This window comes from Scyliorhinus canicula, chromosome 2 (assembly GCF_902713615.1).
Source record: "Scyliorhinus canicula chromosome 2, sScyCan1.1, whole genome shotgun sequence".
Taxonomy (NCBI): domain Eukaryota; kingdom Metazoa; phylum Chordata; class Chondrichthyes; order Carcharhiniformes; family Scyliorhinidae; genus Scyliorhinus; species Scyliorhinus canicula.
Genome location: NC_052147.1, coordinates 116146727 through 116160214, shown reverse-complemented (window position 1 = coordinate 116160214; position 13488 = coordinate 116146727). Strand labels below are relative to the sequence as shown.

Sequence of the window (13488 nt, the reverse complement as noted above, 5' to 3'; positions counted from 1 at the left end):
ACATTCACAGCTATAAACTAGAGAGAAATCAGTTAAATTAAAACCCAGCAACCTATTGCATTGTGCTGCTAGTAATGTTATAGTAAATTCATTATGAACTCCATTTTGTTAAAACTTTTTTTTGACACAAGTCAATCCGTAGTATTTTACAGGGGGTGAAGACCAACATCATTTAAATCACGTATTCGGATGGTTCCCAATGCAGGGCAATTTCCCATCTGAAGTTTGCACTTTCCGGACAATTGCTGTGTAATCCTTACCTGGAAACCTCTGGTGGGAGGGGAAGGGGGTTCCACAGTATACCTTTGTGGTACCCCCCAGTTACGCTGCTCTGGACCTCGGATGTTATGGTTCAATAATAGAATTGGTTATGCCAATACAATCCTTCCTTAAAGAAAAATGTGCCTGAAAGACTCAAGCTTGGTACAGAAGTGACCACAATGTTAATAGTGCTACTGTGAAATTATCACTTTAGTTAGCCCATAAAATGTATATTATTTTTCCCCCAAGATGAAAGGAGAAAGGTTGAGGATCAGAATGGCCCATTTTCTGCCCATGCTTTAATTACTTCCTTCTTTGCCAACTCTAGTCAATGTCAAGAGATGGATATTAATTTATCATCCAGGAGTTCAGCTTACCTGTCGTGCTTGCGCATAGTTTCCTCTCAGGATACAGGAAATGAGAAGAGACTCTGGTGGAGCCAACATCATGGAAAGTAGAGGATTACACCTGGGAACCGGAGACTTAAATCCCTGTTCATTTGTTACAGCCAGATTTACGACACTCCCACCATCTGTAGAGATTAATGTCAATAAGCACAACTGATATGCAATCTCAGGACATGCAGAGATCTCACTCTCATTGCACAGTCTAATGGCTACATTTCTGATGGGTTCAGAGTGAAGAATAGAGTGAAATAAGGCTGTGTCCTAGCCCTACTTTGCTTGGGATCTTCTTCTTCATACTTCAGACCTTAGCCGTCCTTGCAGATGGAGGTTTACCTGCACACTCGGTCAGTCAGCAAACTATACGATCTATCAAGACTGAAAGCAAGACAAAAAAAGTGTGACCTGATCAAAGAACTGTCTACATTGATGATGCTGCGCTCCTTACCTACAAGGAAACTCAGCTACCAAGACTCATTGACAGTCTCTATCATGCCTTTAACATGTACTCCCTGACTCATCAAGAAAACCAAGTTGTTGCATCTCTGCTCTTGATTACACTAAACAACACCCCACTGCAAACCTGCTACCTCAGGTCAATGGTGCCTTAGGACCACATTAATTATTTAGGAGGCCTGTATTCTCAGCACTTTGTTGTATACATGTGGAATATTAACACGTGTGAAATATTGATAACTAACAGCTATCCAGAAAATATACTTAACCATCTGCATCTTTTCTGGCTGTGGGTAGATCCTGCCAGGACAAAATCACACACAAACAAAATCACACACACACACAAACAAAATCACACACACACAAAATCACACACACACAAAATCACACACACACAAAATCACACACACACAAAATCACACACACACAAAATCACACACACACAAAATCACACACACACAAAATCACACACACACAAAATCACACACACACACACACACACACCATGATTAGAGTGTCTACGGTTTGGAAAAAGGCCTTGGGGACAAAGATCGGAATGGATCTAAACAGGAAGAGGAACCTTGGCAGTACGTTCATTTTGATCGTCTGCACTCTCCCCGCCAGGGAGAGTGGGAGTGAGCCCCACCTTTGAAGGTCTCTTCTTACTTCCTCCACCAGGTCGGTCAGGTTCCACTTATGGATCTGTATCCAGTCTCTGGCTATCTGGATCCCCAGGTAGCGGAATCTGTTCTGGGCTGTTTTGAATGGGAGCTCCTCCAGCTCTCTCCCTCCCCCGTTTGGGTTCACTGGGACTGCCTCACTTTTGTCCAGCTTAAGTTTATAGCCCGAGAAGGTTCCAAACTCTTTCAGTATTTGTAATATTGCCTTCAGTCCCTCCTGTGGCTTCGAGACATAGAGGAGCAAGTCATCTGCATAAGAGTGAGACTCTGTGCTCTCTGTCTCTTCTCCGGATTCCCCTCCAGGTTTTTGCGTCCCCACAGGGCTACCGCCAGGGGTTTGATCGCTAGCGTGAACAAGAGTGGGGACAGGGGACAGCCCTGTCTTGTTCCTCTCTGCAGCTGAAAGTATTCAGAGCTGGTGGTGTTAGTTTGGACGCTCGCTTTGGGAGCGTTGTACAGGAGCCTCACCCAGGCGGTGAACCCCGCTCCTAGCCCAAACCGTTCCAGTACCTCGAGGAGGTATTTCCATTCAACTGTCGAAGGCCTTTTCTGTGTCCAGGGAGATGATCACCTCTGGTGTTCCAAGACTCCACTTCAAGGATGCTTGCAAATGTGACATGAGGGCCATAAACCAACTCTCGCCCTTGGGAGTCACTAGCTGACGAGAGAGGTAAATAGCGACTACGCCTTATGGGCCGGTGTGCACCACCACGATAACCAGTGCCTACAGCAGCATGGCAGCAGGCACCAACGCCAAAAAAACAACCCATAACATCACATGGCAGCTTCATGTGGCAGAACCTGCCTCTCAAAGATTGCCCTTCACAGCCATCAAAGGTACACCATAAGACCACCCACCACCAAAGTAATTAATTGCTGTGCACCCACCGTCTTCCATAGATGGGATGGTGATGACAACAGGACTCAAGATATATTACCATTTTTAAAAAAAAATTGAGTACCCAATTAATTTTTTCCAATTAAGGGGCAATTTAGCGTGACCAATTCTCCTACACCCTGCACATCTTTGGGTTGTGGGGGCAAAACTGCCGCAAACATGGGGAGAATGTGCAAACTCCACACAGACAGCGGCCCAGAGCCGGGGTCGAACCTGGGGTCTTGGTGCCGTGAGGCAGCTTTGCTAACCACTGTGCCACCGTGGTTCCCCACCATTCTTTTCTTAAACTTTGCTAAAGAAGACTCGGAGGACTCCCTGGTAAAAAAAAGATATTGAACAACTACTTAATTACATCAGTTGACAGTGCAAATCCACAGGACACCCCCCCATCTCTTAATGCCATGAGACAACCTGCATGTCTCCAGAAAGAATTACACAACAAACCCAATGTGATTTGTTGCCAACTTAGTTGGATAAAAAAGGGGATGGTCACATCCAAGCCAGCTGAATGTGCGCGTCCTTTCTCCACAGCACTGTAGTTGTTTATTACAGAAAATTAAACTCCGTAAAACTTCAGCGTTGGGTTTGCTAGTTCTGACAAATGAACAAAACAAAAATAAAATCTCATTGGCGCAATCCTCAAAATTATTTTGGGTAATAAATCGACATACCTGAGGTGCTGGTACTTAGATCTCCGCTCACACTCTCCACTGTCAAGTGTGAACTGGTTCGATGCTCTGTTGAGACAGGAAATAAATAGTGGAAATTGTGGTGAGAAAAAAACCAAACCATAGCAACTGGCCATGTCAACGGTATAAGGGGCCAAGAGAGACCAAGAGTGTATTTGACAAGCAACAACAAAGAATGGACAAACATGAGCTATCAGGGGGTAGTGAGGGCAGCTTACAATAGAAGTGACAGAGGCAGCATTACATTCAACCCTCAACAAGACGAAGGCAAGTGGGGAAAAAGCAAGGGGTGGGGGAAGAAATCAACTGAGGAAGGGGAATATTTTGTTTCTTACCCATCCTGTTTCTTCGTATTCTGCTTCTCCTCTTTAGCGTGGAGTGCTTTGACCGAGGTGGGTGCTTTTTAGTGAAGCAAGGCAAGTCACCTTCTACAGACCCAAAAAAACAGATTGTTACTGTTCATCACAACTCATGATAGAGAGGCAGCAGAACAACTTGATTTATATACCACATTTAACATTGTTATCTGACCAGAGTGTAACACATTCCAGGAACCAGAGGTTAAAATACATGAAACAAGTAATTTATTAATATCATAGAAACAAGACAGATTATATTGTTCCCTTCTTTTCTAGAACCCATTAGCTTGTGCCGAAGTATGGTTCCAAAAGGAACTTGGGAGACTGTCAATGTCATTACATGCTGTGAAATCATAGGTATGCAATCTCAGTCCAACTTAGCCTTCAACTGACATCTTCACATGCTCCCTTTTCAGCAAGTCACTGAATAGCAATCAGGAACTTAAGTCCTGACCGGTTTTCTATTTTTGCCCTCCCTAAACCAGGATTCTCTATGCTAACTGAGGGTCTATAATGCTTCTGTAACTGAGAAACTATTTAAGCCCAGAATGGATACTGAGTTTGGGACTCTCCTGCCCTTTAAGGCTCAACCCTGCCACCTTTTCCACCTTTGCCCCCAAATGCTCAATAAAAAGTATGTTTTCATTCCTTTATCAATAGTGAGTTTTCCTGCTCCAAAGGTAGCATCATGCGTTAAAAATGTGTACAGGTTTTTCCACTTATCATCATAAATCATTGCCATCACATGTATCCTCATACAGATTGGAATAGTAATAGCATAAAGGAATGTTCAAAATGTTTGCCATATAACTTTGTGGATCAGTGTCTCACCCAATGGGGGAGGATGCTGTGCTGGATCTACTTTCAGGGATTAAAGTGGGGAAAGTTGAACATGTTTCAATAGAAAAGCATTTAAAGTATAGTGAGAACATTAGGTTTAGAATAGTCATGGAAAAGAACAAGGAACAATCAGATGCAAAAATACTTCATCTAGAGGGTGGCTCAGGCCAATCTTGGGTGTTTCATGCATATATTCAATATTTACAGAAGTCTTACCCGTAGTTTTATTGCTCGTTACTACTTTGTATCTCCACTGGGCTTCACAGATGTATCTGGAAAGCTGGTTCAATCGGCTGCCAAAAGAGTCTGCACTAACTGAACAATTCAGGCACTCCACGAGTTGCACATCTTCCTTAGGCACATTCCCAGGTGTCCAAGGAATATGGCATTTCATTGCCTCCAGTTGATCCTTTATCATCTCCAGAAATATGTTCATTGTCAACGCATTCACTAAAAAGTCATTCCCATAGTTTGCGCTCATGGTGAAATGCATCAGATTCAGATATTCTAACTGCTCTGTTGGATTATTTTCTGTAAACCCGGGCAGAATGTTTGCCATCTTCAGCTTCTGCACATAGCCATTATGAAGGACTCCTGAGCTGTTCTGTGCACCTTTTTCTTCCAACCCAGTGCTGAAGTGTTCATCATCACCCTCAACTTCAATTGTGGATTCTAAGTGTTCTACAATACTGTCAAACCCCATTCTTGTCTGTATTTGTTCACTGTCTCCCTCTTCTCCAAGGCAAAACTGTCCTTCATGCCCTGTTTTATTCCCATAGAGATCATTGTAGGACAAGAATAACAATGAGAAGATATTCTCCAACAACTCTAAACGGAAAGGAGCAGGGATCGCATGCAGAAGCTTCTGGCATCTGGATAAATACAAGTTGAAAACTGGAGAACCACCTGTTTAAATAAATAAAGTTAACGTGTTATTTCTGAAAATTGTATTTGCTCACAACTGCTGCCAAAACATTGTCAACATTTTGTAATGTACAAGGAATCCAGCTTGAGCTAATCTCTATTCTGGTTGCTCAGATAGTTACTAAGACATCTTTTGCAGAACTCCAGTCACAGGAAAGGTCCCACATTTGAAGCTTGATTTCGGCTGTGTTAGCTAATCTCAGCATGGTTGCAGCACGAGTGATACAACAGGTCGTGGCCCCTTCAACTACAAATGGTAACAATGGTTTGTGAAACAGCAGACTAAAACTCAACATGGGCTTCCTGCTCGTTATCCAGTGACCTCACAGTCCAAGCTCGTTCAAGAATGGTGACTTGGCTAAGGCATCAACCAGCTGCTGGTGCTGACAAACCAGATTGCACAAGTCATAACTTCAAGCAAAAACACATTGGGGCAGAGGATTGGAGGTGGTGGAAGAGAGGCAGCTGAATGTTTCTGTTGTCTCATGTCATTCTTCCAATTTAAAAAAAATTAATTCTACTCATATATCAGTGGTTAGAATGTAAAAGAAAATTCCATCATCCACAAAATAGGGAATGCAACTTGTTTCAAGTCTGCTTAAATGTGTTTTTTCAAATAAATGATATTGAATTGGAAGATAGTTACACTTGAACTTCAGCACTACAATATTCTGAATTGAATAAATGCCCAATAAAAGATGTAAACAATGCAATGTCAACTTAACCTAAAGGATTAATTTGTTTAATGGAGATGTTGTTTGAAAAAGAGACTAACCCAACATTCAGGCAAATTTAAATAAATGTAATAATTTAAATACATCCTTTTTTTTTAAACAACATGGATAAAAGAGACGGCATAATAAAGACTACTTAATTGTTCATTGAATAACCGGACTTTGTTTACCTTGACTACACAATTGTTCATTTTCAAGTGAAACATCTTTAGCAGCTGCATCCAATGACCAATATGGACAGTCATTACACAAGGATGGCTGATGTGCATTTACACAGAGTGCATATATGGCATACTTGATGGCACACAACGCTTGGTACAATGTCACATTTCGCCTCCGGGTCATGGTCAGAGATCTTGCACCTACAGAACAAAAACAATAAATGCAAAGGAAGAAGTCCCTACATTTTGCATCTGATGAAATGTTGGCACTTAAAACATACTGAATAAATAGCAATGATCAAATCAAATCCCTGCTGCACTCAAAAAAGCTAATGTCCTGTTTCTGTAAAACACAGGTTCCCATGGATAACAAACTTCAAATCCTCTGATGTGAAATTCCACAGCACACCAATCAAAAAGATTATATGCGTCAACTTTGAGCTGTGTACTGGTGCCCCAAGTACCAACAAATTAACTGGTATATTGAAACTTAAGTCCTCCAATTCCAAAGTTCCTGATTTTAAGAAATGTTATGAGGAGATGGCAGTTTTTATGCAGTCAATTTTGTTCATCTCCTCGGGATCAATGCAGCAAGAATGCATAAAACACAGACTAAAGTAGAATAAAATTGTTGATCGTAATGAGCCAAGGGAAGAAATTACCATTCATTGGATACAATTCAGTTTCCCAAAAGTACAGTAATAATATTTTACCCAATTCATGCAAACAATATTGCAACTGAGTTTATCTTCTGAAATCTCTCAGCCCTCTAATATCAGATTTACACGCCACATAGTTTTCTACGTTAATGTCACAGAACTGCCTTCTAACAGATCAAAATAATTAAAGAAAACTAACAATTGTCATCACCCTTGCCATTGGTGGGTTGCTTCCGAAGGAGGTCAATGACATCTTCCACTTTTAGTGCAGGCAGGTTGGTAAGATGATAGAGACTATACAAAGCAGAATGGCAGTCCAGACTGTGTAAATGGCGAACAAAATCCTTCTCAGGAATGCTGTTTCTAAGGGTTTCATTTAAAAAAAGAGGAACAGGAATCAGAACATATATCTTGGGTTTATTACGAATCAAAACAAAAGGACCAATTTCAACGTTTCGCCTGGGCCCTAAAGTCGGATTGCTTGCAGTGAGGTATGAGCTGTGGCTTCATTGGTAGCACTCTCGCATGAATCAGATGGTTCTGGGTTCAAGTTCCACTCCAGGATTGGAGTACAAAAATCAAAGCTGACACTCCAGTGGCACTGTTAGAGGTGTCATTTTTTGGATGATATGGAGAACGGAGGCCCTTGCTGAAATTCCACCAAAAGAAATTCCAGCCCATACCCAAACTTCCTATCAGCTAAATTTTTCAGCAGAGGATAACTGGAACCTGAATCAATTTCACTTCCCACAGTACAGTACCTAGCCCTGAGGCACCAAATATAAAAATAATGGGCAGGATTCTCCATAGCCCAACAGCGAAATCATGTTCTGTGATCGAGCGGAGAATGGATTTCCACGCCGTAATTGGGGCCGACGCCGGTTTGACGCCAGTCCGCCAAGCTCCAGCCCCTCCAAACAGGCGTCATCAGCTGGCCCACCCGTGATGCTCTGCCCGATGGGCCGAGTTCCCGACGCGCGGGCCAAGTGTGGGCCCAACCGTGCGGAAACCTGGCATGACGGCTGCGGACTGTGTCCAGCACCGCCACACTCGGCCGGGTCCGTGCCGCTGTCCGGGTGGGGTTTCTGCTAGGGCTGGCGGGATTGGTTGGTGATAGCCAGGGGGTGGGCTGTGGGATTGTGGCGGGTTGGGGTCGCACAGAGCTGGCACCATGTTGTACTGCACGACCGGAGTAGGTCGCGCTTGGGGCCTGGCCATTCGCCAGCAGGAGTTTCAGTAGACGCCAGTGCTAGCCCCTCACCAGTACCGGAATTGGTGAGGGTTTCACGCCAGATTTTCAGTGTGAAAGACCACACATGCTCCGCTGGCATCAGGACTTAGTCTCCCAAACGGAGAATCTAGCCCAATGTTTTTGCTAACTCAACATAATGAATCAAACATGGGACCTAGAGGATTTATTGGTAAATATTCATTAGCTTTAATTTCTCTGTAATATGACACGAATTATTTCAATGATGCAAAGCTGGAGAGTGTAACAGACAGTATTGGTGAGAATAAAGTATTGGAAAATAATTATATCAATATGATTACCTGTTATTTTTCAAACACCACTCAAGAACCTCGATGTGAGAAGACAACCCGCCACAGAACTCTTGGAGTACAGCATCACAACACAACTCCTAAGGGAGGAACACCAAAAGGCACATGAACAGTACTACCTATTTACAAAACTGTGCTATAAAGCCTCTTCTAAGTAAATCAGTAAGAAAAAAACAGGTTGCAACATTTTGATAAAAGAGGGGTTAGGACTTTGGGAATGAATTTGTAAATTTTCTTTGCTCAAACTTTCATGGGCTTTCTAACTTGCAGAGTCAGCGAAAATAACTTGATGAGATCCAACAAAGCTAGATGTAGAGCAAAGAAAAATAATTAACTTGTATTTAAATGGCACCTTTCATGGCCTCAGGTCATCCCAATACACATTATAGCCATTGAAGTATAATTAGTGTTGAAATACAAGGACACAGCAACTATGATGGACTGTGAAACATTACTGAAAAGGTCAGCAGACAGGCAATGGCAGGCATTCAAGGAATGAATAGGTGAACTCCAAAGGTTGTTTATTCCTATTTGGCGCAAGAGCAGAAAGGGAACTGTGGTCAAACCATGGCTTACAATGGAAATTAGAAGTAGTATTAAACTCAAAGAAGAGACATACAAATTAACAAGAAACAGCAATAGACCTGAGGATTGGGAACAGTTCAAAATTCAGCAAAGGCAGACTAAGTGATTGATTAAGAAGGAAAAATGCAATTTGAAAGTAAACTAGCGGGGAACATAAAAACTTACCATAAAAGTTTCTATGGATATGTAAAGAAAAAAAGATTAATAAAAATTAATGTAGGCCCCTTACAATCAGAAACGGGGGAATTCATAAAAGGGAACAAAGAAATGGGTGAGGAACTAAATTTGTACTTTGCTTCTATCTTCACAAGGAAGACATGAATAATATACAGGAAGTTCTGAGAAGCACACGTTTTAGTGAGAAGCTAAAGGAAATTAGTATTAGTAAAGAAATGGTTTTGGGGAAATTAATGGGATTGAAGGCAGACAAATCTCCAGGGCTGATAATCTTCATCCCAGAGTACTTAAGGAAGTGGTCCTAGAAATAGTAGATCCATTGGTGGTCACTTTCCAAATCATAGAATTGTTTGAAGATGTAACTAGTAGTTGACCAGGGAGAACCAGTGGATGTGGTTTATTTAGACTTTCAGAAGGCTTCTGACAAGGTTTCACATAGCAGATTAAAATGTAAAGTTAAAGTGCATTGGATTGCGGGTAGAGTCTTGGGATGGATAGAAAGCTGTTAGCAGACTGGAAGCAAAAGTTGGAATAAATGGGTCTTTGTCAGATTGGCAGGCAGTACCACTGGGGTCTGCGCTGGGCCCCAACTGTTCACATTCTATATTAATCATTTGAATAAGGGAACTCAATGTATTATCTCCGAATTTGCATCAGTCCATCAGTCCCTGAAAATAAACAAGCAGGTACAGCAGGCAGTAAAGAAGGCAAATGGTATGTTGGCCTTCATAGTGACAGGATTTAAGTTAATGAATCATAATGAATGGCAGAGCAGGCTCGATGTTTTACTGCAATTGTGAGGCCACATCTGGAGTATTGTGTGCAGTTTTGGTGTCCTTATCCAAGGATGGATGATCTTGCTATGGAGGGAGTGCAGCGAAGGTTTACCAGGCTTATTCCTGAGATGGCGGGACTGTCATATAAGGAGAGACTAAGTCGCTTAGGATTATATTCATTGGAGTTTGGAAGAGTAAAAACTTAAATTCTAACAAGATTAGACAGGGTAGATTCAGAAAGAATGTTCCCGATGATGGGGAGTGCAGAACTAGGAGTCATAGTTTGAGGATAAGGGGTAAACCTTTTAGGACTGAGGTGAGGAGAAATTTCTTCACCCAGAGGGTGGTGAATATGTGGAACGCGCTACTACAGAAAGTAGTTGAGGCAAAAATGTTGTGTAATTTCAAGAAGGAATTAGATATAGCTCTTGGGGCTAAAGGGATCAGTAAATATGGGGGGGCAATATGGGGGCAGGGGAGGTGGGATCAGGGTATTGAACTTGATCAGCCATGATCATAATGAATGGCACAGCAGGCTCGAAGGGCCGAATGGCCTCCTCCTGCTTTTATTTTCTATGTTTCTAATTTACACCCAGAAGTTCACACAAAGTGCAATGCAACAAATAAACAAATAATCTGGGTTGATCAAAGAAGAATTATTAGCCAGGATAATTAGAGAACTCCTTGGCTCTTCTTCAAAGAGTGCCATTGGGGTCACTTTCATCTACCGAAGAGCACAGAACATTGGTTTTACATGTCAACCAAAAAAATGGCACCTCAAACAGGGCAGCACACTCCTCAGTACTGCACTAGGAGATCAGTCGTTCAGGTCTCTGGAGTAAGGCTGAATTTAAGAGCTTCTGAATCAGAGATAGTAGTTCCTCTACTGAATCAAATGCTTCTTAATCTCTGGCCAATGTGCATCAGATCAACTTCAGCAAAGCGCTCTCTCTCTAACTCCAGTTACTGTAGAGCACCAAATTAATCGACAATTGTGCAATCACTAAGATTGCCCAAATTCATTAAACTTTAGAGCTAAACTAGAGAGCTCATGGCGCAGAGAGATCAAACCCACTGTACCCACCTGCATAGGTGACCATGTTTATTTCACATGCCAATCTTTTTGAACCACTTAGGCTATCACATTAGCAAATAACCAAAGGTACACAGTGCCTGCGCAACTAAAGCGACTATCAACGTCATTTATACCTTGCTTTCATGAAGCATGCTCAGCAGAGTTTGAGTTGATTCTAGACTTTGACAGGAAATCCATCCCAGCAACACCACAAGTCGTGAAAGGGGTTTAAACGTCTTCTTCATCAATTTGCTTAATGTGCTGTAATCCTCCCGCTTTACTAACTGCAGGGCAGTAATCTACCAAAGTTTTTTTAAAAAGGAAAAATTAGCTGTGTACAATCTCTATATGATCACAAATTAACCTCACATTTTAACTTAAAAGCCAGTGTTACATCAAAAAGGAAGTTCAATTGGCATGTTAAGAAGACTGCTCTCCGTGACACTCTTACAAAAATGTATGCTGCTCTTTCATGTCTCTAGGGTAGACATTTAAGAAGGGTGGGGGGCAGGGGCATTGAGATGTTAATGTGCTGCACCATAGTCTTTTTTTTAGAAAATATTTTATTGAAGCATTTGTAATTTTCACAGTTTAAGACATTCACATCTCTTAAACAACCTCGTGGGCCGATTCATGTAAAAAAAAGAGAAAAAAAAAACAACCTACAGAACACAACCTACTCCCCCCGCTCTATTCCCTAGCTGCCCGTAAACTGTATTCTCTGCCCCATTATAACATCCCCGCACCTCCCTTGGTCCGCCCTTCGGCAGCTACCGCCCTCTGCTCTCCATCTCCAATCCCCCGAAAATCCCCTGAAAGTCCCTTACCCGTCGGCAGCCCCTCCCCATCACCCATCACCTTCAAACAGAATCAAAACAATAGAAGTGACATCAAACGAGGTAAGAAAAAAATTATGCATACAGAAACTCAACCATCTTTTTTCCAAAGGACCCCCCCCCCCCCCGTTCTTACAAAAAAACACACAAGAGCCCTGTGGGTCCAGTCCACCTCCAACAATAGAGTGGACGTCAGAGACTATTTCCGCGGGTGGATGTAGCTGTTACAAGGGGGCACAACTGTAAGGTGGTAGATATAGGAGGGATGTCCGAGGTACGTTCTTTTCTCAGAGAGTGGTTAGGGTGTGGAATGGACTGCCTGCTGTGATAGTGGAATCGGACACTTTAGGAACTTTTAAGCGGTTATTGGATAGGCACATGGAGCACACCAGAATGACAGGGAGTGTGATAGAACATACAGTGCAGAAGGAGGCCATTCAGCCCATTGAGTCTGCACTGACCCACGTTAAGCCCTCACTTCCACAGCCATAGTGCTATCCACTTGTGCTACCGTGCTGCCCATAGCTTGATCTTGGTTTCGGACAAAGCTCGGTACAACATCGAGGGACGAAAAGCCTTTTCTGTGCTGTACTGTTCTATGATCTATATTCTTGTGCAAATCTTGCTGCATGTCAACATGGGCTACTTCTATTCGCGAATGCAGCTGAACATTGTACAAGATTGCACAATCTTCCACAAACATCCCCACTTCTGACCTCATGATGGAGGAAAAGTAATTGATGAAGCAGCTGAAGATGGTTGGGCCTCGGACACCAACCTAAGGAACTCCTACAGTGCTGTCCTGGGATGGAGATGATTGACCTCCAATATCCACAACCATCTTCCTTCATGCTAAACATCATTCCAACCAGTGGAGAGCTTTCCTCCTGATTCTCATTGACTCCAATTTTGCTAGGCCTCCTTGATGTCACACTCAGTCATGGGATGTAGGCGCGCTGGGCCAGCATTTATTGCCCATCCCTCAGGACATTTAAGAGTCAACCACATTGCTGTGGATCTGGAGTCAAATGTAGGCCAGACCAGGCAAGGACAACAGATTTTCTTCCCTTTTGTTAAAAATTTTTTTTTTTTTTTTTTAAAAAGAGTACCCAATTCATTGTTTTCCAATTAAGGGGCAATTTAGCGTGGCCAATCCACCTACTCTGCACATTTTTGGGTTGTGGGGTGAAACCCACGTAAACACGGGGAGAATGTGCAAACTCCACACGGACAGTGACCTAGAGCCGGGATCGAACCTGGGACCTCGGCGCCATGAGGCCACAGGGCTTATCCACTGCGCCACCGTGCTGCCCATCAGATTTCCTTCCCTATGGGACATGGGTGAGTCAGATGGGTTTTTATGACAGTCAACAATTATTTCATGGTTATCATTTTAATTCCGAATTTTCACTGA

The 13488-nt window shown here is 42.6% G+C and overlaps 1 protein-coding gene across 1 annotated transcript in view; it reads right to left on the bottom strand.

The window, feature by feature from the left end:
* zfyve26 (zinc finger, FYVE domain containing 26) overlaps positions 1–13488 on the bottom strand; it is a 112122-nt gene that overhangs the window by 80378 nt on the left and 18256 nt on the right. The window contains 8 exon segments of the mRNA XM_038785575.1: positions 639–793; positions 3371–3436; positions 3724–3816; positions 4804–5493; positions 6416–6607; positions 7265–7428; positions 8617–8705; positions 11373–11537. Of these exon segments, the coding sequence (XP_038641503.1) occupies positions 639–793; positions 3371–3436; positions 3724–3816; positions 4804–5493; positions 6416–6607; positions 7265–7428; positions 8617–8705; positions 11373–11537 (1614 nt within the window).